Source organism: Elephas maximus, chromosome 10, assembly GCF_024166365.1.
Source record: "Elephas maximus indicus isolate mEleMax1 chromosome 10, mEleMax1 primary haplotype, whole genome shotgun sequence".
NCBI classification, from domain to species: Eukaryota; Metazoa; Chordata; class Mammalia; order Proboscidea; family Elephantidae; genus Elephas; species Elephas maximus.
The window spans coordinates 117442740-117469642 of NC_064828.1; the positions used below are offsets into that span (position 1 = coordinate 117442740).

At 42.5% G+C, this 26903-nt stretch overlaps 1 protein-coding gene across 4 annotated transcripts in view; it reads left to right on the forward strand.

The window, feature by feature from the left end:
- The window catches only part of ATG2B (autophagy related 2B), an 84136-nt gene that overhangs the window by 40216 nt on the left and 17017 nt on the right, over positions 1–26903 (forward strand). For all 4 annotated transcript variants that reach the window (XM_049899245.1, XM_049899246.1, XM_049899249.1 and 1 more), the window contains exons 15-32: positions 503–776; positions 1790–1892; positions 3742–3937; positions 4200–4342; positions 11281–11438; positions 11843–12015; positions 12502–12652; positions 13318–13517; positions 13679–13759; positions 15920–16026; positions 16183–16275; positions 16835–16905; positions 17519–17595; positions 17873–18043; positions 20410–20551; positions 22321–22523; positions 23408–23634; positions 26227–26335. In XM_049899245.1, coding sequence (XP_049755202.1) covers positions 503–776; positions 1790–1892; positions 3742–3937; positions 4200–4342; positions 11281–11438; positions 11843–12015; positions 12502–12652; positions 13318–13517; positions 13679–13759; positions 15920–16026; positions 16183–16275; positions 16835–16905; positions 17519–17595; positions 17873–18043; positions 20410–20551; positions 22321–22523; positions 23408–23634; positions 26227–26335 — 2679 coding nt within the window. The remainder of the gene's footprint in view (positions 1–502; positions 777–1789; positions 1893–3741; positions 3938–4199; positions 4343–11280; positions 11439–11842; positions 12016–12501; positions 12653–13317; positions 13518–13678; positions 13760–15919; positions 16027–16182; positions 16276–16834; positions 16906–17518; positions 17596–17872; positions 18044–20409; positions 20552–22320; positions 22524–23407; positions 23635–26226; positions 26336–26903) is intronic.

Here is a 26903-nt window from a genome sequence, read left to right on the forward strand (position 1 = left end):
CCTTTCTTTAAGCGTATTGATAGGTAAATCCTTCAAACTGTTGGGTGCTGTCATGATTTTTAACCATATCGAGGTTGTTGAAAGGTTAATTTACAGATCTATTTTTAAATTGATAGCAAGATGGATCTGTATGTATAGTACCTGTGTCTTCACACTGATCCAGTTTTTGTTTTGATTTATTTTGATTTTTTATATGAGGGTTTAACTTCTGTTTATACTCTGATTTTTGCCAGTAGTCATGGTATTATAAAATTTCAGAACACCTAACTAATAAGGTAGTAACCCAGTGCCATCGAGTCGATTCCAATTCATGGCCGGTTAGCTCAGTTGGTTAGAGCGTGGTGCTAATAAGAAGGTAGTAGCTACCTTAAATTGCATTTTCATGCATTATACTGGATGGAGAAATAGTGACTGCAAATATTGTAGTGGTTGGATACTAATGTCATTCGTATGCGATTACTTCATTTAATATTTTGGCATATTTTGACGTTTTGTGTTTCAGCACAAGGCTTTCACTGAAGTCTTTCTAGATGATTCACACAATCCCGCAAATTGTCGGATATCAGTACAAGTTGGCACAGCAGCATTAAACCTTTCTGTTCGCTTCCCAATACCTGATCTTAGATCAGATCAAGAAAGAGGACCGTGGTTTAAGAAGTCACTTCAGAAGGAGATCCTTCATTTAGCCTTCATGGATCTAGAATTTAAGACTGAATTCACAGGAGGATCAACCCCAGAACAAGCTAAACTGGAACTTACCTTCCGAGAACTAGCCGGTAAGATGGAACTTGCCTGTGAGAGCCAGAGCAGAGACAAACCGCTGCTGCTGAGATGTAGCGCGGTCGAAGAGGGTTACATTAGCAAGCACGAGCATAGCTTCTCCCGAGTGCTGTGTGAATACGATATAAACAGTCTTTCGAAGAAATGACTAAGTATGACAATTTGTTTTGTTAAAGTACGTATTTTCTGCAGTGCTTTAGACTCTCCTTCATTGCCCTTCCCATTGCCCGTTGTCAGGCACAGTGAGGCCCTGTGCTGAGCTCTCCACACACATTGTCTTGTTTCCTTTAGTCGTCATAATCACTGTATGATTATTTCCAATGACTTTTATTATTTAATACGTGAAGGGTTTGTTGGTTGGAAGGGAATCTTCCAAGATCATTTTGTAATAAATGGTAGAACGAAGACCCAAACCCAAGTCCGACACTAGAGCTGAGCTTTCAGCCGTTATGCTCATCTCTGGTGACTTTTCTTTGTAAAATCTCTGTGAGTTTTTCTGTCTTACCTTGTCTTGGCAGCTGAGGGAAACAATATGTAAAGACATAGAGTGAACCGCGTGTATCAAGAAGTCCAGAGGAGCGTGACGCCTCCTCCTGTGGTTCCTAAGCCCCTGTCTCTGCCACCAACACACCCCTCTGGACGTAGGCTGCAGAAGTTCCCCCGCCGTTGTTCCTGCTGAGTTCCGCATTAGATTTCAAATTTGGTTGTTGCCAATTAGGACTTCGTGAGAGCCTGTAGGAGTTATCTGATCTTCTCTTATCTCCTGTGAAAAGAAACGCATTACTCTCACCTGCCCATCACAATACCTGCTCGTTTTATCTACCCATGTGTACACGTGAGCCAGGAACACAGGAGTAAATGCCATAGAACTTAATGTTGCGTGACGTCCCTGAGTTAGAGGACCCGTGCTCCTCTCAGGAAGAACAGGGTATTTTCTTTTAGCTCCTGAGAAGAAACGCGGTTCAGTAAGTCAGCCTTGTTTTGTTTTAAGTCAGCCTTGTTTTATTAGGGTCGTTCCAGGAGGATAAAGGAGAACCATCTATTAAGTTTTTCCACGTGTCTGGTGGAGTAGACGGAGATGTAACATCGTCGGATGACTTTGACTGGCCGCGGTGAGTAAGCAGATACACAGGATGCATTGTAATGAGATTTTCCTTTCAAAAGTAAAATGTTATAGTTCTTATAACTGACATTTTGGCTATTAAAATTCAACTAAAAATATCCAGACTTGAGAGAACCCAGAGGAAGATGGACAGATGAAATCAACAAATATACGTTGAGCACTGGACTATGAAGGAGCCCTGGTGGCACAGTGGTGAAGAGCTTGGCTGTTAACCAAAAGGTTAGCAGTTCGAACGCACCAGCTGCTCCTTGGAAATCCTACAGGACAGTTCTACTCTGTCCTATACAGTCGCTATGAGTCAGAATTGACTCGACGGCAACGGATTTTTTTTTTTTTTCGTTTTTACTCTACGGAAGGTGTGTGCTAGATACCATGAGAGACCGAGACCGGCCTAGACGTCAGTATGTTTCTAAGCACGCCAGGTGATTCCAGTATGCAGCTGGGCTTGGCAGGAGTGGTCGCTGTAACTCAGATCAGCCTGAGCGTGGGCTTGGATAACACTGAGAAGAGCTTGCAGTAAAGATGCCTCGTCATATTGAAAGTGGAGTATTTGAAGGCTAAGAGTTAAAATGACTCCTCTTGTTCATTTTTACTTGTCTTTCACTCCTCTCCCCCTTCCCATGTATTAGACCTACAGGATTCTAGGTCATGCATTATCAATGTATACGTTTCTCTTGGAGCTTGAGTTTCCACCGTAAGAACTGGGCCTACTGCAACTAAGTAATTTGAAGCACAATTTACATTAGTATGTCTGAAACAATTTGCAGTGGTTTGTAACTAGAACCTACTGGCACCACCTGTTTGCGGAGGAGGGTGGGGAACTTACAGATGCAACACAGCTGTCTAGTTTGAGGGTTCCCTGTTTCATCATCACAGTTGGTTGAAATGGTGATTAAAAATTAACATAAAAAGCCTGGGCTGGCGATGTGCTGCAGGGAATTAGGAATGCAACGTGATGGTTCCAGAACAAGGCTCATGAAGCCAAAGGCTGCATTATCATGCTGTCCTCCTTAGCTGCCTTCCAGTCGGCTCCCGACTCACTCGACCTCATGCACTGTGGAATGAAACGCTGCTGGCTGTGATCTGTAGGGTTTTCGTTGACATTTATTTTTGGAAGTAGATCTCCAGGCCTTTCTTCCTAGTCCCTCTTAGCCTGGAAGCTTTGCTGATACCTGTTCAGCATCCTAGCAACACACAAGCCTCTGCAAGTGGTGGCTGTACCTGAGGTACACTGGCCCTTGTCATGAAGGCAAGAATTGTACCACGGAACCACCACTGCCCCCGAGGCAGCTCAGCTCTGTGATAGTTAGAGGTTATCGCTACAAAACAACAGCCGCAAGCCTTTATCATAGAAATTCCTGAAGGAAGAGACAGCTTGGTTGTTGCAATTCTGGAACTCTCTATCCCCTAATCTCTCCCTTTTCCATTTGAACAGTTTATAGAGCTGGATTTCTCAGGTGTGCAAGTATTCCGTTATAGCAGGACAGACCGTGTGTGGTTCAACTTAATGACAACAAGGAGAATTCTTTGATAGAGTTTGCTGGCTATTAATGAAATTTAAAAAATAATCTTTTTGCTCTCACCAAGTCAGATTTTCGGTTAGCCAAGCATAAAATGTTAATATCTTTTTTAACTTACTTATAACATGTTTCATCAATTTCATACTTTTACGTTTACAACACGCTCAGGATGGGGTTTTCTAGACATAATTAGTCTTTGTAGATGAGCGGAAGCCTGTCATGAATGATTTAATCAGTGGTCTTTTTCTTCGTTTGCATAAAACTTAAGGTTTTGCTGTTCACACTTAGACCTTGGTATTTTATTGTCTTTGTTACCAGAATTGTACTGAAAATTAACCCCCCAGCCATGCATTCCATCCTGGAGAGAATAGCAGCTGAGGAGGAAGAAGAGAATGAGGGTCCCTATCAGGAGGAAGAGGATGGGGGTGCTCACTCCCTGAAAGACGTTTGTGATCTGAGGAGACCAGCCCCGTCTCCTTTCTCTTCTCGTAGAGTGATGTTTGAAAACGAGCAGGTAAACTCAAAGTGAGCAAGTGTGAGGGCGTAACGCTGTTCTCTGTCATGTGGCCAGAGTTGTGTTTTTTTTAAATAGTTGTATACTATTTTTACTTGGTTTTTAACTCTAAGATTAAATATATTTTCTTGGTGTTTCCCTTTCCCAGTTGAAAATACGTGCTTATTTATTTACTCATGTACCAAGTAGGTTATGGCTGTGCTACCATTCTAAACCTGAAATAGTTATTTGTTGCCCTTTTTTGCACTAAATTATGTTTTAGATGGTGATGCCAGGAGACCCTGTAGAAATGACAGAGTTTCAGGATAAAGCAATCAGCAATTCTCATTACGTGCTGGAACTTACGTTACCAAATATCCATATAACACTACCTAATAAAAGCTTTTATGAGAAGCTTTATAATAGGTGAGTTTAAAGACATTTCCTTAAATCTTTGTCATCAGACTTGCTGTCTGCCTCCCCCCCGCCCTTTTCCTGTCTTCCTCCTTTTCTTTCCTTGCTTTAATATTATATATTGTCCTTGTGTGCTCATGATTATAGGAGTATTACTGCCGGGATGTGCTACTGCCCAGGCAGCTTCCTGGCCGGCATATCTAGTGACAGGGCTATGAGTGTGGAAGGCAGGTACTCCCCCAGCCCTCAGGCTGGCTGGGGACCCGCTGTCCACGTACCACATGGAACGGAGCAGTGTGACCTCATCTAAGTGTGTGGTGACACGAGAAGAGCTGGGAGACACTCATATAGAGGGCCAGCAGTGGTCAGCATCCTACAGGAGACACTTGTATAGAGGGCCAGCAGTGGAGTCAGCATCCTGGAGTCTTTGTGCAAGGGGCATCTTTTCTTAGGATTCAAAAAGATGTCAGAACTGTAAAGGGTAACTTATAAACTTCTGTACAAAATTTCACAGAAATTCAAAAGTATTATATTTAAAATGCCCTTAAACATATTATGTATACCAAACAAATATGTTGAAATAAATGGAATTCTAGAGTTGAAATGTCATGGACTCTGATGACCTTTAGTAATTTACCTAGCCTCCATAAGCCTCAGTTTCCTCATCAGTAAAATGGAGATACTTGCACCTGCCTCAAAAGGTTGTTGTTGTTGTTGGGTGCCGTCGAGTCAGTTCCGACTCACAGTGACCCTATGCACAACAGAACAGTGTTGCCCGGTCCTGAGCCATCCTCGCAATCGTTGTTATGCTTGAGCTCATTGTTGCAGCCACTGTGTCAATCTACCTCATTGAGGGTCTTCCTCTTTTCCGCTGACCCTGTACTTTGCCCAGCATGATGTTCTTCTCCAGGGCCTGATCCCTCCTGACAACATGTCCAAAGTATGTGAGACGCAGTCTCGCCATCCTTGCTTCTAAGGAGCATTCTGGTTGTACTTCGTCTAAGACAGATTTGTTCATTCTTTTGGCAGTCCATGGCATATTCAATATTCTTCGCCAACACCACAATTCAGAGGCGTCAATTCTTCTTCAGTCTTCCTTATTCATTGTCCAGCTTTCACATGCATATGATGCGATTGAAAATACCATGGCTTGGGTCAGGCACACCTTAGTCTTCAAGGTGACATCTTTGTTAGAAGGATTATATGATGTAATACTTGGGACGCTCTAAATGTGTCGGGAACCTAGTAAGCGTTCAGTAGTTTTCTAGGATTGTTAGAATTCCCATCCAGTGAAGGAATCTCTTCATAGCATACCTGAAAGATGGTCATGGATTTCTAGAAAAAGAAGTCCTTACTGACTGTCTTCACTAGCTTCCCGTATGTAAAAAAGTTATTCTAATTCCCATTGATCTTAAGAAATTCCAAACTGTTGTTTCTGCCATAGGTTTGAATGGTATCAAATATCCCTGGCCTTAACTGTTAGGAATAAGCTCTGGGTCCTCTCACTGACTGCTGTTGACCAGAACTGTTGGCCTTGGAATCAGAAAGTTAAGTTCTAGGAAGAATTCTAGGGTCCGTTTAGGTCAGTGGTCTTGAAAATGAGATTCATAGGACATTCTATTCAGATGTGAGAAGAAAATGTTAGCATTTCTATTTAACATTAAAAAAACTTTTAAAATTTATTTTTTATATTTCTAATAGGCATAATTTATAAATTATGCATCAGGGTTGTATTCTTTCACCATATCTATTCAATCTGTATGCTGAGCAAATAATCCGAGAAGCTGGACTATATGAAGAAGAACGGGGCGTCGGGATTGGAGGAAGACTCATTAACAACCTGCGTTATGCAGATGACACAACCTTGCTTGCTGAAAGTGAAGAGGACTTGAAGCATTTACTGATGAAGATCAAAGACCACAGCCTTCAGTATGGATTACACCTCAACATAAAGAAAACAAAAATCCTCACAACTGGACCAATGAACAACATCATGGTAAACGGAGAAAAGATTGAAGTTGTCAAGGATTTCATTTTACTTGGATCCACAATCAACAGCCATGGAAGCAGCAGTCAAGAAATCAAAAGATACATTGCATTGGGCAAATCTGCTGCAAAGGACCTCTTCAAAGTGTTGAAAAGCAAGGTGTCACCCTGAAGACTAAGGTGTGCCTGACCCAAGCCATGGTATTTTCAATCACATCATATGCATGCAAAAGCTGGACAATGAATAAGGAAGACTGAAGAAGAGGTGACGCCTTTGAAGTGTGGTGTTGGCGAAGAATATTGAATATGCCGTGGACTGCCAAAAGAACGAACAAACCTGTCTTAGAAGAAGTACAACAAGAATGCTCTTTAGAAGCAAGGATGGCAAGACTGCGTTCTACATACTTTGGACATGTTGTCAGGAGGGATCAGTCCCTGGAGAAGGACATCATGCTTGGCAGAGTACAGGGTCAGCGGAAAAGAGGAAGACCCTCAACGAGGTGGATTGACACAGTGGCTGCAACAATGAGCTCAAGCAAAACAACGATTGTAAGGATGGCTCAGGACCGGGCAGTGTTTCGTTCTGTTGTGTATAGGGTCGCTATGAGTCTGAACCGACTCGACAGCACCTAACAGCAACAACAACAATTTATAAAAAGTAGCACGTAATTTATAAATCCATATTAGAGGGATTTCACAAAAGTTTTTTTAACTTTTGGGGCTGAGACATGATCTGAAGTTTAAGCGTTCACAAAATTTTATTAGGACACTCCCATTTGTGAACATATTGAATGTAGCTGCTTTCAAAGGAGCCCTGGTAGCGCGGTGGTTAAACACTCAGCTGCTAACCCAAAGATCAGCAATTTGATCTCAGCCAGTGGCTCTGAGGGAGAAAAGACCTGGCTATCTGCTCCCGTAAAGATTACAGCCTTGGAAACCTGTGAGGCAGTTCCATCCTGCCCTGTAGGGTCGCTATGAGTCAGAATTGACCCGGTGACAATGGGTTTGCTTTGGTATGGGTGGCTGCTTTCTGACTAAAATAGTAGAGGTGAATCCATGTGACAGAGACAAGCAGTTTATGAAACCTAAAATATTTACCATCTGGTCCTTTATAGGAAACGTTTGCTGGTCCCTGCCTGCTCTGGGGGTTCAGAGAGACGATCATGGGGTATGATCAGGAGAAGCTAGGTCTTTGCAGTATTGGGACTGGAGTGGCATCAAGCCTCAGGAATTATCTGGAGAGTCTCTGAGTTTAGAATAGTCCAGAGAAGTGGCTTGGCAAAATAGGGCATTGTTTGCTGACCTGTAGTACTGGTTTGTCTCACATACTTTGGACATGTTATCGGGAAGAACCAGTCCCTGGAGAAGGACATCATGCTTGGTAAAGTACAGGGTCAGCGAAAAAGAAGAAGACCCTCAATGAGATGGATTGACACAGTGGCTGCAACAATGGACTCAAGCATAACAACAATTGTGGGGATGATGCAGGACCGGGCAGTGCTTTATTCTGGTGTACATAGGGTCGCTATGAGTCGGATCCGACTGGACAGAACCTAACAACAACAGTGCTGTTGAATGTATGCCCATTTTTGAGGCCATTTCTTTCTGAAGACTGGGGTCTGGGTATGCGCTCTTATAGAACAAGATCTTCAAATCTTCCACTTGTTTGTCAGCGAACATAGCCTATTTCCTTTCTCTAGTGCTTGTCTCTGGGAAGGTCCTCTGAGTCCATCGTCCTTTAACCTTGATCTGTTTCCATGTTCAGGTCCAGTGACCTGCTCTCCTGATTTTATAGTTGAGGAATGTCTACCAAGAGCTAATGATTGCACAGTGAAGAAATGGCCGGCTCAAGGCCCACACCCTTCTCTGCATTGACTGAACAGAAGACTGTCGGTTAGATCAGGACATCGTGAACTGAAATACGTTTATAAATGTATATGCATTTACCACTTCTTTTTTTTAATGTAGGACAAGGCTTTTTCTTTGCTTTTGAGACACTGATTAGGATTCAACCACGTCTTTTTTTGCGTAAAGTACACCCAGAAGGTATTCTCCACAACTTTTGGTTTCTTTAAAGTGGAGTGATAAAAATATTTTCTGAACAGTAAGTATAGAATCCTTCTAGGTTTTTAAGTTTTTTGTTTTTTACTTCAATCTGCATACTTAGAATTCTTCAGTTAGCACAATATTTAAACTTTTTTTTTTTTTTACAATAACAAATACAGCTGGTATGAGCAATTTGAAGCCACACAGAGTTGACCCCTGGCAGATACATAGAACATGCAATCACCTGGCGGGAGTGGAAGTTCTCCGCTACACTAGAGAGTAGTCTGCCAGCAGCCAGCAGTTAGCATACTATGGACATCGGTCAGTAGGGAAGGTGAGAGTAGTTGGGTGGTTGGTTGCTTCAATTAGGGAACCAGAGAGCATCTGTCCATCTGGGGAGTTAGCTAAGTGGGGTTGCTTCGAAGAGTTCCTGTTCTACTGCGCACTGCCAAACGGATGAACTGTCTTGGAAGAAGTACAGCCAGAACGCTCCTTAGAAGCAAGGATGGCGAGATTGTGTCTTACATACTTTGGGCATGTTGTCAGGAGGGATCAGTCCCTAGAGAAGGACATCATGCTTGGCAAAATACAGGGTCAATGAAAAAGAGGAAGACCCTCAACGAGATGGATTGACACAGTGGCTGCAACAATGGGCTCAAGCATAACGATGATTGTGAGCATGGCGCAGGACCGGGCAATGTTTCCTTCTGTTGTGCATGGGGTTACTGTGAGTTGGAACCAACTCAACGGCACCTAACAACAACATTCCACCTTAATCTGCCCACTTCTTGGACTCTTGGCCTTTTAGGATTAACAAAAAAACTGAAGCGTTCTCTCACTCTGTGGATCGTGTAAGTCACAAGTCTGACTTCCTCAGGGTGTGAATTTTCTACCCCTTACTTGCTCTTTCTGAGCAGAAGTTGTAACTCACTCTGCCTTTACTTCATACATTTACTGCCTTATTTCTTTAGTATCTTGATCAACTATCTCTTTTTACAAAGATAGATTCAGGTATAGTAGAATATTTTCTATGCCAAAAAACCTTTAGAATAAAATGTAAAAAAGAATTCTACCTGGCTTTACTATTGAGCATCTGTTATGTTTCCTGGAATCATGATCACATGTCCTGAAGTATCTTAAGCAGTGCTTTCTTTCCTGATATTAGAAACATCGTCCAGTGGTATTAACGGTATCAAGATTGTGTTTGGATCAAAATATGAATAAGGAAATAGTAAAACCATAAGCTACAGATTACATACAATGAACTCCAGATTTTATTTAAAATAATAGCTTCTCATTTGCCCATGAAGATAAGAGAATGCTTGTGAGGAATAAAGCAAAGGAAGGACATTTCCTGAGATAATTCTTCATTTTATATCTCCATTACGTATTTACACAGGAGTGTAGACCAGAATCTGGATCTATCCCTTTTTTTCTTTATCCTGTGAACACTGTGCCCTAGAAGCATTCAGCCAAATGAGTTCCACACAGCGTGTCTGTGAGGTTACGTGTGCCTGGCTTGCATCCTGGGTGGGAATTACAGTCTACTGAGGCTCACAGTGCCCAGTCCTGATGTATACCCTCGGGCCTCAGAAGCTCAAAATTGACCTGGAAGTTCCTAGACTGGTGGCTTGTTACGGGGGTGCAAGGTCCCGACACGTCTTGGCACCTAATGGGTATTGACAGCAGGCTTCACAATGAGTCTGTCCTCTCATGTGAGTTGTCCGCCCATCCGTCCTTCATCAAGCCCTCAGTGCCTGTCACGGTGCACGTGCCCATGAAGACGAGGAAGACAAGCTTTCTCTGAGGGCTTACAGTCTGGGAAGGGGAAAGCAGAAAGCACAGTCGAGCGTTACAGGTGCCATCACTGGAGTATGTGTGTATGAAGGGTATGTTACCTTTCCAAGTCTAACGAGAGTCTTTGAGAGTTTGAGTTATCTTGGAAGCTCAGAGGGTGGATGAAGGGAGAAGGCCAGGGAAAGGCCACTGAGCAGTGACAAATATTTCTTTGAAGAAGTAGGATGTGGCTGGCTATAGTCCAGCTGTGACATCTACCAGCCCATCGATCATCGGCAGTGATCATTTGGCTGTGCCAGCTAGGTAGAAAGATTTCCCTCTCCTTATTTTCTGTTCCATATGAATTCCTCACCTCATGCCTGCTTGTCAAAGAAGTTGTGCTTTCTGTTGAAGAGAGAAAACACAGATATCTCTTGAGAAAGTGAGTCATGGAAATGAAAACTGAATCAGAGCGGATGTAATCCGGGCTCTGGTCCCCGCTTGCCCACTCATTAGCTGTGTGACCTTGGATAGGTTACTTAACCTGTATGAGGCAATTTCCTCAAGTGTGAAATAATAGTTGTCCCCTGGCCAACCTACAGAATTGGTGGAGGGGAGTCTCAAAGGAGATAACGTGTGGCCTGCTGGGGTTTGCAGCGTGCTCTCAGATATGGGAACAGTCTTCCTTTTGTTCTTTGTGAGCCTTTATTTTTAATTCATTTCCCCCTCTAAAGTGCCTTTATATGTGCACCGTGAGCATAGTTTGAGGCATATGACACAGGTGAAACCAGGCACTGTTCTGGTTAGATACCTGGTCTTGCAGACTACTTTCTCCCTGCTCTGCATTAGAGCCATATCAGTCTTTTTTGTTTTACTTTAGTGGTTAAGAGCTTGGCTGCTAACCAAAAAAGTGAACAGTTTGAATCTACCAGCTGCTCCTTGGAAACCCCATGGGTCAGTTCTACTCTGCTCTATAGGGTCACTATGAGTTGGAATCGACTCAATGGTGCAAAACAACAGCAGCAATTTCCATTTAACCATTTTAGGAAAACTGTTATTCATGTGATCTCTTAAAGGGATATTCTTCAGTTTGCCTTCAGTGGAAGTAGTAGTTAGGTACTTATTCAACTTTGTCTTTGCAGGATCTTCAATGACTTGCTCCTGTGGGAACCAACAGCACCTTCACCAGTAGAGACATTTGAAAATATCTCATACGGTGTTGGACTCTCAGTAGCCAGTCAGCTGATTAATACCTTCAGTAAAGACAGCTTTAGTCCGTTGAAATCTACAGTTCACTATGGTAATGTATTTTAAATTTGTCCTGAATTAAAGTGCCTGGTTTATCAATAAACAAAGCAGTAAACTTTTCAATTGTGGATTTAAAAGCGTTTCTTTGACTATCTTTTCTATTTGTCACTATGTTTTATAATTTCTCTTAGTAATTTATAAGAGTGTTTTCCCCACTTCTATCTGTGTATCGAGAATGTTATCACTTAAAAATGTTCTCTTTAGAGTGGTAGCATACACATTGCTCAGTTCAGGGCTAAAGAGGAAAAACACAAAGTCCATTTTTATTGTCACGCCAGATTCTTTGTGAAAATAAGCAGTTACAAATATAACTATTCTCGTGATAATCTTTAAGTTGCAGTTTTACTTCAGTGAGCTACCAGCACCGTGTGTGATTGTGGTGTGTGTTTCTCACAGATGAGGAAAGTGGGTCTGAGGAGGAGACTTTGCAGTACTTTTCTACCGTTGACCCCAACTATCGTTCCCGTAGGAAAAAGAAATCAGACTCTCAGAATAAGAACTCACAGAGCTTTCTCTCAGTCCTTCTGAATGTTAATCATGGACTAGTGGCCGTGTTCACGGAAATAAAGGTAAGGATCTATAAATCCTAAGTGCTTTTTCAAATGTTATTTCAAATAAATCTTCCTGTGCTAGTATGTCCAGCGAGTGAGGTAGCTGGCGGTTGTTTCAGTGAGTGACGATCAGTGTTCTGAGGCGCCTGTGGTGACAGCAACGTGGAGAATTTGGCTTTCATTGCAGACCAAAAGACAAGCTCTGTGTGGGCCTTCTTTTGGAAAACAGGTGCTGGTGTTGCCACTGGGGGCGGGGCGATAACCAGTGATGGATCCATTAGAAGAGAGATGGAGTATGGGGCTTCCTTTGGCAGGTGTGGCCCGTGGCCCCTGTAGCAATTAGTTATTCAGTTGTTAATACCACCCTATTGGACTGCTTAACCATCTGATGACCTTGCTGCAATTTGGGAGGTTTTCCTAAGCCCAGGCATGAAGGAGCCTTCTTCCTTTTCTACATTAAAAAAAAAAAAAAAAGCCTCATGTTTTTTCTGATCATTTGATTAGCAAGAGAACGGAGATCTGCTGGAAAACAAGCATGGGGAATTCTGGCTGGAGCTCAGTAGTGGCTCGTTGTTTTGCGTGACGAGGTATGAAGGCTATGACGACAAGCACTACGTCTGCCTTCATTCTGGCAGCTTCAGCCTGTACCACAAAGGTAGGACCCGTGGGAACCAGGTGTGTGTCTTCACATCTGCTTAGGCACGCTTGCATTTCTTGTTTAATAAAAGAAAATCTATTGAGAACAGAACTCTGATACCAGCAATTATTTTCTGTGAGGTGTTCTGATTCTACTGCCAAGGTAATGCTTATTGTAAATTAGAAATTAACTTTACATTCTTCCTTTTTTGTAACAGCTTCATTGAAATATAGTTCACATCCCGTACAATTCCTCCATTTAGTGTATATTTCAGTGGTTTTTCAGTATATTCACAGACTTGTACAGCCATCATCGTAATCGATTTTAGTACATTTTCCTCACCCCAAAAAATAAACTCTGGACCCTTCAGATATAGAACTTATTTTTGAGAATGCCCCCTGTGTTGCCTTCCAAATAGATATGAGATACTTGTATATTCCTGATGTTTATCGGATTTTTCTGTAGAAATTAAAGTTTCCTGGAATTTCAGAATCTTGGATACTTTTTAAGTTGTACCCTGTCTGTCACACCAATATTAGCAGAGAGGTACATACTGTTAACGCCAAGCTAGTCCTTGGTCATTTTGCCTCCAGGATGAATTTATATTCATAGATGTACATGGATTTTTGTTTGGAGTTGCAGGCGCCCATGAGCTAATTCCAAGTAATCGTGTTGTTCTCTAGGCATAGTGGACGGAGTGATTCCTCCTACAGAAACGAGGCTGCCCAGCTCAACGCGCCCACATTGGTTGGAGCCCACCATTTATTCCTCTGAAGAAGACGGCCTCAGGAGAGCTGCTTCAGACGGCGTTGGAGGAGATAGTTTGAATATGCTCTCTGTCGCAGTTAAAATACTGTCTGATACATCAGAATCCAATACAAAGGTGTGCGTTTTATCCTCTTATGTCCTGACATTCTTGCCGTTGATCTGGTTGCCAGCTAAAAAGGATTGCATGAAAGGGCACACATTTATTTTCCTAGAAAAGCTTTGGAATTCTAGGCTTATGTAGGTGGCAAACTTAACTCTGTGTGTTGTTCTGCACAGGAATCTCTCATTGCAGTAGGATTGAAAGGAGCCACTCTCCAGCACAGGATGCCTCCTTCTGGGCTTAGCTGGCACGAGCAGGTAAGGTAGCTGTTATGTACGTATCAGTTTATTTTAAATTTATGTGGACATGTACACACATGCTGAAAAGTTCACAAGTCATAAATGTTCAGCTCAGTGAATTACCATGAAGTGAACACTCCTATGTAATCACCTCTTAGGTCAAGAAATAGAACATTATTAGCAAGACGTAGTTGATTTTGGAAACCCTGGTGGCATAGTGGTTAAGTGCTACAGCTGCTAACCAAAAGGGCAGCAGTTCAAATCCACCAGCTGCTCCTCGGAAATTCTATGGGGCAGTTCTACTCTGTCCTATAAGGTTGCTATGAGTCGGAATCGACTCAATGGCAGCAGGTGTGTTTTTTGGGGGGGTTTGGTAGTTGATTTTTTACCTTAAAGTTTGGTCCCTAAGCATTTCAAAGACAGTTATTCTTTTTTTTTTTAGTTTTTGTTGTTGTTGAGAATATACACAGCAAAACACACCAGCTCAACAGTTTCTACATGTACCATTTAGTGACACTGATTACATTCTTTGAGTTGTGCAGCCATTCTCACCCTCCTCCTCTGAGTTGCTCCTCCCCCATTAACATAAATTCATTGCCCCCTATGGTTCCTATCTAATCTTTCTAGTTTCTGTCATCAGTTTGATCCCACAGAGATAGTTCTTTAAAAACCATAATGCTCAAGGCAGACATTTTTTACTGGGTAGATAAACTATTGTTTGGTTTTAAGAACTCGGGATATTTTTGGTTTACGGTTTAAAGATTATCTCAGAGCAATAGCTTCAGGGGTTTACCCACCTTCCATGGCTCCAGGAAGTCAGGAGTTGTTGAGAATTTGAAATTCTATTCTGCATTTTTCCCCTTTTGGTCAGGATTCTTCTATACAATCTTTAATCAAAACATTCAGTAATTGTAGCCAGGCACCATCCAATTCTTTCTTGGTCTCATGGCAAAGGAGGTAGTTGTTTATGGAGGCAGTTAGCCACACATTCCATATCCTTCTCCTGTTCCTGTCTCTCCTCCGTTGGTCCAGGTGAATAGACACCAATTTTTGTGCCTTAGATGGCCACTTATGAGGTTTTAAGACCCCAGGCACTACACAATGAACTAGGAGGTAGAAAAAAAGCACAAAACATTAGATCAGTTAGCTGGGATTTCCCATGAAACCATGGCCCTAAACACCCAAACCAAGGAACCAGATCCCATGAGGTTTTTGGTTGTACATAAGCAGCCTCGGCAGCTATGACAGAGTTACTCTTGATGACAGTGAAGGGGAGGGGCTCTGTGTCCCAGACCTGCAGAGTGCCTGGCCTCGGGGAACAGTAAATGGTGTGTTGATAACCATACATTCTTTAAGTGCTGTGATTCCAGTATTACGCCCTAGGCCAATTCCATGGCAGTGCTTGGAGGTGTTTATGAGGTTTTCTGTAATGTAAAATAAGTCTGTGTGATTAATGAAATACAGTTGGTTATTTTTCAGAGGAAATTTTGGGTAAGAAGTTAACCGTTCTTTATGTAAGCACAAAAATTGTGTTTCTTTTCCATGTTCCTTAGAAAGAGGAACTTTTTCATTGTGCTGGGAAAATAATTATTTTAAAACTTGAATATTTTCAAAATGCCTTTTTCATAAAAGCATTTAGGAAACATGAAAAATAGATGATTAGTATGGACAGTGAACTGGCTGTGAGGGAGAGATGAAGCCTAACCTCCTTCCTTGCACAGGCTGGAAATATGAGAGGGAAGGTGCTGGTGAAAGGGACCGATTTTCCCATTAGGCATAGATCAGTGAAAAAGGACTTCCCCCAGCACTGCGTTACGGGGAAAAACAGATGATGGCTTTAAGCCACCGTCAGCAAATTTGTTATTTCAAGAATTGTTCCAAACAAAACAAGGTGAGGGTGTGTTGTCGGCACCGTGTTGCCAGTTCAGAGGAGATGGTCACCCGAGGTGTCGGCAGCGTGACGATAGCTGCACAGCCCCCCTCACTTCCAATTCCAGTTTTGGAAGCACTTTTGGAAACAGATTTCCTTCAGAAAGATGCATTTTCCCTTCGGCACTATGATTTTCCAATTAAGTAGTTGCTTCTGTGAGATGATTTGTTTTACGTGGATATTCAGGATGTCATATCAAAACTTTTTTTTCTTCTAAAGCAGGGCATCTTATATTTTTGTGATTATAGATTTTACACTTCTTGAATATTGCCGATGAACCTGTTTTGGGGTATAATCCTCCAACTTCCTTCACAACTTTTCACATTCATCTCTGGAGCTGTGCGCTCGACTATAGGTGAGTTCACAAATGGAACAAAATTAAGTTTTGTTATTTTAAATATGTAGTAAGATTTTTTTAAAATACATAATTCAGTAGTTAAGCTTCCGGTGCCTTCCTAAGAGCCTTCCTGTCATGGCCTCAGCGTGACACGCGTTGTCCTTCTTGCTGTAGGCCCCTCTATCTGCCGATCCGGTCTCTCCTCACTGTGGAAACATTCAGCGTTTCCAGCAGTGTTGCACTGGACAAGTCGTCCTCCACGCTCAGGTACCTGCGTAGACCTCATTGTTTACAAAATACTAACTGATGTTTACCCAAGCCGATGAATTAAAGTCTCAATCTTAAAAATCTGCGCTGTTTCACTAGCAGTCATGTCCTTTTACCCAGGCTGTTCCGTTTTCCTGTCTCAGGCGACTCTTCCGGCTACTGCTTTCGTTACTGCATTTCATCCTTAGGGAAGAGATTAACTGAGATTCTTAGTTTGCTTTTTAAAAATTATGATAAACTTCCCATAATACCTGATAAACAATCTTCGTAGTTTAAACCTTGTAAATTTGAGCATCTATTTTCAAAAAAAAAAAAATTGCCAAAAATTCGGAATGAATTTGAGCAGATGATTTAGTCTTGTTCTTTACACTATTTAGGTATTCCTAGAACTCATGAACAGTGAGTTTTAAGGAAATTTTCAGTGAGAATTTTAAGTTAGAAATTCCGTGTGTCGATGATATAAGTATCAGAAATGGTGCAGTTACGCGTACAATGACCACGTGGTACAGATTCAGAGCCTATTTTTTCAGATGTTGGTTTTGTTATCTTTTTTCGTCAGAATAATCTTGGACGAAGCTGCTGTATATTTGTCTGACAAATGTAACACCGTGACTATAAACCTGAATAGAGGTAAGAGTTGATAAATAAAATCTGAAATAGGTGAATGCTGTTTATCTGTGTGTATATGAATATTTCAAAGCTTTATAATTTTAGAACAATGCGAGCAAAGTAAGGATCTTATTAAATATCAGTCTAAAGCCGTAATGTTCTTGTACCCCATTACCCATTTCCATTGCATGGATTCCAACTCACAGTGACCATATAGGACATAGTAGAACTGCCCTATGGGGCTTCCAAGGCTGTAAATCTTTACAGAAGCAGACTGCCACATCTTCTCCCATGGAGCAGCTGGTGGATTTGAACCGCCGACCTTTGGGTTGGCAGCTGAGTGCTTAACCACTGTACCACCAGGGCTCCTTAATGTTCATATAAGATCAGTTAGATGTATCAAATTACATATATTCTAAGTACTTATTTGATATAAGGCAAAATTTTTTTCTAACTAAAATAAAGCGAATTGTAGGATTTTTATAGGAGGAAACTGTATCTCCAATGCATTTTAAGTATTTATAGCACCATCAGCAATGGATGTTTGTTAATGCTAGTTTTGTCAGTTACTAGTTGGATAAGCATTTTTTGAAAGCGACACTAGATATTTGGTGAGTTAGTTCTCTAATTTTAGATTATGTCCGTGTGATGGAGGTGGGGCTTTTGGAATTGACCATAACTGCGGTGAAGTCTGATTCTGATGGAGAACAAGTAAGTTCTTGAAGTAAATGGAAATTTTTATTTAAGAGATTTTTTGATAGATTAAAAAAAGTTGATTTTACTGTAAAATTACTTTTCCATATACCTAATTTTGGTCAAAAGAGATAAAATTTTAAAATGAAGATTGCATTTTATTATGAATACATTTTTTTTTCCTTGTGGGAAGAGAGGTTGTCATATTTTACTTGATGTAAATCTGTGCAAAAAGAGACTTTTTTGCCTCTTGTTTGGGCAACACTTTTACGCTGTTTCCCTGTGCCCTGTCCAGACTGAGCCCTGCTTTGAGTTACACTGTTCCAGCGATGTGGTCCACATCAGAACCTGCTCAGACTCTTGTGCTGCCTTGATGAACCTGGTTCAGTACATCGCGAGCTACGGGGACTTGTACGGACCTCACAAGGCAGAAGTGAAGCCTGGAGCCCCTCAAAGGAAGCCCAAGGTACAGCGACACCGTTAGTCCTTAGAACTCACTTCCCCTGCCCCGTGCCGTGTGAGCGCGACATTCATGCCATTGGGGTCTACCTGACAATCACAGGGGAGAAAAGAAACTTTGAAAAGTCATCTGTCTATTCTTTAACTTCAGAAAGCTGGGGAAGTGATTCCATGGGCATTTTGAGAAAACTATTCTACTGTCTGATAGTCTTTGTTTCAGAACATTAATCTTCTCAACTAACATAATACATTTTTCCAGATTTAAGTTATTTTCATCTTTTCTCAAGGAAACCAGCAAATATTTATCACATAAGAGCTTGTTATATGGAAGTTGTATGTAAAAATGCTATGAGAAGATACATGTATTATTGCCAAAAGACTTATTTATATAGTAGTATCTTCCATATGGAAACCCTGGTGGCATAATGCTTAAAAGCTGTGACTGCTAACCAAAAGGTCGACAGTTCAAACCCACCAGGCACTGCTCGGAAACCATAGGGGGCTGCTCTACTCTGTGCTGTAGGTTCGCTATGAGTCAGAATCGACTTGATGGCAACAAATCAGCAGGTTTTATCTTGCATATTTGTTATCTTTGATACTACTCAGTTTTCAGTATACCTTCTCATATTTGATCTCCGTTGACTTCCATGACAACCCAGTGAGATAGAGAGGTTGGTTTCTGTTTTATAGAAAAATAAGCTGAGACCCAGAGAATTTAGATGATTTGCTCAAGGTTAGCTAACTCAGGGATGCTGCATTTTTTTAAATGAGAAAAGGTGTGCGTCAGGGTTGTATCCTTTCACCATATTTAGTCATTCTGTCTGCTGAGCAAATAATCTGAGAAGCTAGACTATATGGAGAAGAACATGGCATCAGGATTAGAGGAAGACTCATTAACAACCTGCGTTATACAGATGACACAAACTTGTTTTGCTGAAAATGGAGAGGACTTGAAGCACTTACTGATGAAGATCAAAGACCACAGCCTTCAGCATGGATTACACCTCAACATAAAGAAAACAAAAATCCTCACAACTGGGCCAATGAGCAACATCATGATAAACGGAAAATTTTGGACTTGTCAAGAATTTTATTTTACTTGGATTTACAACCAGTGCCCATGGAAGCAGCAGTCAAGAAGTCAAATGATATATTGCACTGGGCAAATCTGCTGCAAAAGACCTCTTTAAAATGTTGAAAAGCAAATATGTCACTTCAAAGACTAAGGTGCACCTGACCCAAGCCAATGTATTTTCAGTCGCCTCATATGCATGTGAAAGCTGGACAATGAATAAGGAAGACCCAAGAATTGATGGCTTTGAATTATGGTGTTGGTGAAGAATACTGAATATGCCCTGAACTGCCAGAAGAACAAACAAATCTGTCTCGGAAGACGTACAACCAGAGTGCTCCTTAGAAGCAAGGGTGGCGAGACTTCGTCTCACCTGCTTTGGACGTGTTATCAGGAGGGACCAGTCCCTGGAGAAGGCCATCATGCTTGATAAAGTAGAGAGTGAGCGAAAAAGAGGAAAACCCTCAATGAGATGAACTGACACAGTGGCTGCAACATGGGCTGAAGCACAGCCACGGTCGTGAGGATGGTGCAGGACCAGGCAGTGTTTTGTTCTGTTGTACGTAGGGTTGCTATGAGTCGGAACCAACTCAACAGCACCTAACAACAACAACAACAAGCTAACTCATAGCAGAAACAGGAAGAAGACCCAGATCCTTTGGTTCCCAGTTCCGTGCTTTTTGTGCCCAAACTGTTACCTCCCAGCACTCTCGTGTGCAGGCTCAAATCTCCGGTTTGCTCAGCACCTTTGCTTTTCAGTGTTGGTTCTTCTTCAGGCCCCTTCTGTGCACAGACTTCTCCGTCCCCGTAGATCACGTGCCCGTGTGCGGATCTGACGGGCCTTGTATTCTCTGTGGTTCGGGCTGTAGGACACGCGTGAGTCCTTGCTCCTGCTGTGTTCTTACTGATAGTGAGATGACGTGAGCCTCCCTCTCTACCGTTTGTTGTCTTTTTAAGAAACTCTCCATTTGATGAAAAGTTATGTAAAACTATCCCTCCCGGAATGGAGCTATTTTAAAAACTTCCCGTTCTTCTAATGCATTTAGTCTCCAAGATCCCAGCTCACCTTGCTGCTCTGAGGTGACAACACACTTCTATTTTCCAGTAATTATTGGGGGTGATGATGATATTAAAACACTTAAAATGAAAACGTAACAGCTGCTGGGCAGAAAGTAGAAAACTTCGTCTTTTTCTGTTTCTGGCATTTTTCTAAAATGTAGCTAATTTCTAGGGCACGATAAATGTCAGTAGATTGGCTCTTAGGGCGTCTTCGCTATTTCAATTAGGTTTTCTGGTTGTAGGGAGATCCTAGTGGTCGGTCATCCTCACGAGGTCCGGTGCTTCCTGAAGCAGACCAGCAGATTTTACGAGACTTGATGACTGATGCTATGGAGGAGATTGACGTGCAGCAAGCGGCGGCGTCTGTGAAGCCCCAGGCTAACGGTAAGACAGACCAGGCCTTTCTCCAGGGCCACTGGTGCTGTAGTTGAGGCTTCATTGTTGTGTTCCTGCAAATTCTTCTGTAAGTAACTTGTTTAAGAAAAGACATTTCTTAATGCCTGAGTTTTACTGGATACTCACCAGCCGGTCAGCTTGTGTTTGAGTGTCTGGCAGATAATACCGTCCGAGGAGTTGTGGGCGATTACGGAGGAGGTGGAGGACAAGGTCTCTGTGGCTTGTGGGTCAGCACAGCAAATGGTAGTAAACCAGGCTGCTGCTAGTACTTAGAGTGGTCTAAGAAAACACTCTAGAATGTGGGATAGACTCCAAATGCTATTGTTTGGAAAGGGTTGGAGCAGTTAGATTAGACTTCTTAGTGAACGTGAGATGAGTTGGCTTTTAAGAAACAGGATTTTGGTGCATAGCACAGAGAAAGAAGGTAATGTTGGCAAAACATCAACAGTAACTGGGGCACAGAGAAGCCAGACTTAGACCTCAGCTCTCTAGCAATTAAATTCATGGTATTTCTGGAACAGAGATTCTCTTCTAATTGAAAAAAATTAGACAGTGAAGTTGGTTGACAGGGTGGGAGCCAGACAGTTTGAGGTCCTAGAAAGCCAAGTGGAAGCATCTGAATGTCTTGAAGCATCTGTTTAAAAAAATTTTTTTTCTAATTGGATAAATGTAGTTATTTTTGTGTGTTGAAATCTTATTTTAATTATTATTTCATGACAATATGAAAATTTATAATTAAATGTTGCTTTCATTTTAATTTACGTACGTTATAACTAAGGAAGCAGATTGGAACTTTTAGCATCGTATAGATTCCATTGTTAGTGATAAATATTGGCCCATTTAGTTTGTGGGAAAGAATATTTGGTGACTATTAACTGCAGCTTCAGTGGAAAGATTGTGTACTAGGCACTGGGCATTTATGAGGATGGATAAGACCTAGGAACTTACTGCCATAGAAAAACTTAAAATCTAGCTGTGCTTCTCTTGAGACCAAAATGTCCCTTTTATTCATCTGAGGGTTCTCAGTCCGCATCACAGCATTTGGTTTGAAGGAATAAGTGGAAAGAGAATGGGTCAATTATAAAACCCAACAAAAAAACCCAGTGCCCTCGAGTATATGTAAGAAAATGTTTGTTCACATGTAGACTTTTAACTCCCATGCCATCTTCTGTGAACTTCATATTGAGAGCCATACCTGGACAGGTGTCCCGTGTCCAGGTGTGTCCAAGAATCAATCTTTTGATTGCTTGGAGTCACTGCCCTTCTCTCCTGCCTCACACCCCTGACGCAGTGATTTCACGTAGCTGCTCTGTGTAACCAGTTTCTCCTCCCCAGGACATTGTCCGAGAAGCTTATTCCAGGCTCCAGCCCGTCACAGGACAGAACCGTCCACGTGGGATCTCAGCTGAAGCAAACCCGTCAATACTCGTCAGCTGCCACTAAATTCTAAGCTTCTCTAACTCCATATAATGCGCGGGGGCCTGTCCAGCTTCATGAAACCAGCATTCGCTGCATTCTCGGACAACTCCAAGTCTGTTACTGGCCTTTTTATGAGTAATTTTTGCCCAGGTGTTTGGGGCAAGTTACTTAACCTCACCGTGAGCTTAGTCTGGTCGTAGGGCTGTTGTAAGGAACAAAGGAGCAGGGGAGAGCAGAGTGTGCATCTGACGCCTGGTTAAAATACTTCAGAAGTGTTAGTTACTGTGGCTGATGTTTCAAAGGGTGCCCAAATTAAATGTTGTAATCTTTTCACCTAGGTGATTTGGATGAAAAATCTCAACTTCAGGAGCCGTGTTGTTCGGACCTCTTCCTGTTTCCAGATGAGAGTGGGAACGTGTCCCAGGAGCCCAGCCCGGCGTCTGCCTCCTTCACTCACCACCTGATCAGTGAGGCAATGGCAGCCGTGCCCACTGAGAATGATGACTTTTGCATTCTTTTTGCACCAAAAGCAACCATTCAGGTAATAAACTGATAACATTATTGAGGCCCTAAAATGGTGTTGCAAATTGAATTGACGAAGATTCTTAAGATTTTGTGGACTCTTGACAGTTCAGAAATGCTGAATTTTGTAATTAATTACTGATGCCTTATAAATGTTCGCTTCACTAAGCGTCAGCTCTCAGAGACTCAGAGAAGAATGCCATATATTTGCCAAACTTCCTATGAAGATTATTGCACTACAGATGCCGTGTGTGGTAACTACCTTTAAGAGCTCTGTAAGGTAGAGAGAGTCAGTGCAGAAAGAAGGGCTGCGTGGTGCTGCTTGTCCATGAATTGAGAAAGATAAGATCTAAGATGTAGTTTGTGTGAAGGCTGGTGGTTGCCTGATAATTTTTTTTTTTTTTTTTTTGAAACTCAGTAGTAAATTAGTAGGTGACCATATTTATTTACTAAGTTCTGGGAACCTGCTTGATAAATTTTTAAAAAATCATAGCAATCAAACTCAGGATAAATCTATTATTAGGAACATGATAATTTGGTCAGTGTGTTAAAATATGGCAAGGTTTGGTTTAGAATGCAGTATTGACTTTAAATTAAACCACAAAATATGTATATATACAAACACATAGACGCACTAAATCTGTGCCTTTTATTGTCTAACCAGTAGTAAACGTCAAATTGTAGGCTAAAATATCCTTATGGAGTGATTTACGTAGAACAGAAATAGAGTTCATTTTATGGTCAGGAAAGCAGCGTATCTTATGTGATGCTAAATGTCAGTAATTATCATCCCGTTTTATATATTGAAATTATTAAGAGTAGAATCGGGAAATCTTCTTGAGACGTGCATAGTAACCTGCAGTTCCTGCTGCCATCAGAGTACCTGTTGTCTGTTTATTTCAGGAGAGGGAAGAAGAGCCAGTTGTAAAGATAATGGTCGATGATGCCATTGTGGTCAAAGACGACTATTTCAGTCTGCCGGTGAAGAAGACAGACACGAGCAAGGCCCCACTTCACTTTCCCACGCCTGTGGTCCGGTATGTGGTCAAGGAAGTCTCTCTTGTTTGGCATCTTTATGGAGGAAAGGATCTGGGGACAGTCCCTCCCTCATCTCCAGCTAAAAGTTACATGTAAGTTAATTTCTGTATGAGTCTACTTGGCAGGCCAGTATATTCTTTTTATAGAAATAATATACAGAATTTATCATTTTAAGAGTTATTAATAAAGTAGTATGAAAATATATAATTTAAACTTTACACTTAAAGCTTTTTGTGTGTGCATTTATTTGCATTGTTTGTATTTTTACTAAAACAGTGAGTTATGCGATTTCCATTCAGCAAAAATTTTCTGGTACCAGAGCCTGTGTTAGGGTCATCCTCACTTCAAAGGGGAGAGAACGTCATGTGAGCAAACGAGGGCAGTGAAGTGAAGTGTGCAGGCCCGGAGGAGGGACCCTGTGCACCTGAACCCAGCACGAGTCGGTGCCAATTGAGTACTTGTTCAGTGGTGGCTTGTTCGGTAGCGCTGGAGAGAATTAGGTAGAGAGGATGGGGGTAGCGGGGGCAGACAAGGCCTCAAGGGGAGGTAATATCTGGCACAATAGTTTAGCAACTTTTTTCTGTTTAAAAGTGATTTGAAAAAAACCTCCAACTTTACTGTAATTATTTTCTATATTAGCTGAGGTTTCTTGGGCTTAAACTCCAAATATCATCTTTCTGAGGTGACAGGCTACCACCCACTGGGTGACTTAAGACAACAGTAACTTAATTTACACTCTCGGAGACCAGGAGGCTAGAAGCCCAGGGTTAGGGTGCCACAGGGCTGTGCTCCCTCTATGGCGCCAGAGGAGATCCTTCCTTGCCTCTTGCAGCCTTGTGACCCCAGCAGCCCTTGTCACTCCTTGGCTTGCAGCTGCATGACCCCAGTCTCTGCCTCCACATCCAGACAATGGATTAAGGACCCCTAATCCAGTGGGAAAGAGCCCTGGTGGTGCCGTGGTTAAAGCATTTGACTACAAACCAAAAGGTCGGCGGTTCCAACTCATCAGCCGCTCCACGAGAGAAAGATGTGGCAGTCTGCTCGCATAAAGATGACAGCCTTGGAAACCCTGCAGGGCAGTTCTGCTCTGTCCTGCAGGGTTGCTGTGAGTCAGAATCGACTTGACGGCGATGGTTTTGGTTTTGGTTTGGAATCCAGCATGAAAGGAGCCCTGGTGGCACAGTGGTTAAGAGCTCCACTGCTGAATGAAGGGTCGGCGGTTCAGACCCACCAGCCCCTCTACAGAAGAAAAATGTGGCAGTCTGCTTCCATATTTACACCCTTGGAAGCCCTGTGGGGCAGTCCTATAGGGTCAATATGAGTTAGAATCAACTCAACGGTAGTGGGTTATCCAGTATGAAGGAGCTCTGATGGCATAGCAGCTAAGTGCTCAGTTTAAGGTCAGCAGTTCAAACCCACCCAGTGGCTCCATAGGAGAAAGACCCGGTGACCTGCTTATGTAACGATTACAGCCTGGAAAACCTATGGGGTAGTTCCACTCCGTCCCGTAGTTCCACTCCGTCCCATAGTTCTACTCTGTTCCCTGGTTCTACTCTGTCACTATGAGTTGGAATTGACTCAGCAGCACCCAGCAACAATCCAGTATGGAAGGAGCCCTGGTGGCGCAGCAGTTAAGTCCTCAGCTGATAACTAAAGGGTCTGTGGTTCGAATCCACCAGCCATTCTATGGGAAAAAGATGTAGCAGTCTGCTTCCATAAAAACTGTGGCCTTGGAAATCCTATCCGCAGTTCTTTAGGGTCTCTGAGTTGGAGTCGACCGGAGGGCAGCAGTTTCAGTCCAGTACGCCTAACATCCTCGTCCAGCACGCCACCACCCGTCTGTCAGCGTGTCACTTCGTGGCTGACACGTCGCTGTGATGCTGGAAGCGCTGCCACCAGTATGTGAAATACCAGCAGGGTCACCCTGGGCAGACAGGTTTCAGCAGAGCTTCCAAACTAAGACAAACTAGGAAGAGCAGTCTCGGGATCTACTTCTGAAAATCAGCCCATGAAAACCTCCTGTGGTCACAATAGAATATTGCCCAGTATAGTGCTGGAAGATGGGCCCCCTAGGTTGGAAGTCACTGCACGATAGCTGTGACCGTGGGCTTGAACGTAGCAACCATCATGAAGGTGGCGCAGGACTGGGCAACGTCTTATTCTGTTACACACAAGGTCACTGTCAGCCAAAGCAGACGTGATGGCAGCTGACAACAGCAATCCAGTAGGTCCTCATTATAACTGTTGACATCTGCAGAGATCCTGTTTTCAAACAAGGTCACGTACGGAGCTCCTGGATGGACGTGAATTTCTGGGGGACGCTTCATCCCAGCCCAGGAGGTCTTGTTTTTCTGTCTGTCCTGTGATAGGAACCCCCAGGACATATCACAGTTGGGTTTTTCTGTAGTCCTAAAAAAAAAAAAAAAATTTTTTTTTTTTTTTAAAGATTTAGCAAGCAGGTGATCACTCTAGTGGCAACAATAACGTGTCCTCAATATCACTGAGGTATAGGGTTTGAAGACGTGGTTTTGGTTTTTGGATATAAAATTTGTGGCAGCGTTCTGGTTGTCCTGTAATCTTATTTTCTCTTTCCTTCTTAATTGCTATTTTTCCTGCTATTGTTCATTGACTTTCTCGGACTATTCCTTTAACTAAAGGGATTTCTGTTTTGTTTTGATTTGCAGTAGCCCCCACAGTTCACCCTGTCACACACCCACAAGACGTGGCCATAGCGCGGTGTGTGCAGGGAAAGGAAGGAACCACGACTTTTTAATGGAGATACAGTTAAGCAAGGTCAGTGGCATTGGAAAGGGCAGATCCACTTTTGTAGGACCGTTCGTGCTGGTTCTTCGGGACCTCCTCTTAGGGTCCGAGCCTCTGCACTGGAAAAGGGCAAGCATTTTGTAGAAAACTCTTACCCTTTATCTTGAAGATTCTGAGAGGAATGAGAATTTTAGTTTCGTTTTTGTTTTTTCATATTTCTTAGGTTACCCTTAGAGTAGTAGCCCTCAGAGTGAATGTACGTCGGATCACCTGGAGGGCTTGTTAAACACGGGTTGCTGAGCCCCACCCCAGAGTTTCTGATCCGGAGGGCACGGTAGTCTGCGTTTCTGATGTGTTTCCAGGACTCCCCTGGGGCACCACTGCCCAGAGTGTGTGTCTTGAAGGCCTGTGTTGGGGTAGCATGCATGTAGGTCTAGAGGCCGTAGGCCCAGGCCACTATTCACAGCATCTGCACTTACTTCTGTCAGCTTCTCCAGGATCGTACCAAGTGTTATATGTTTGGGTGGTTAGCGCTAGAATATGGTAGTGATTACGGTTCCATAAATTTAACTGTATTTGTCCCCTTTTGGAACTTGAA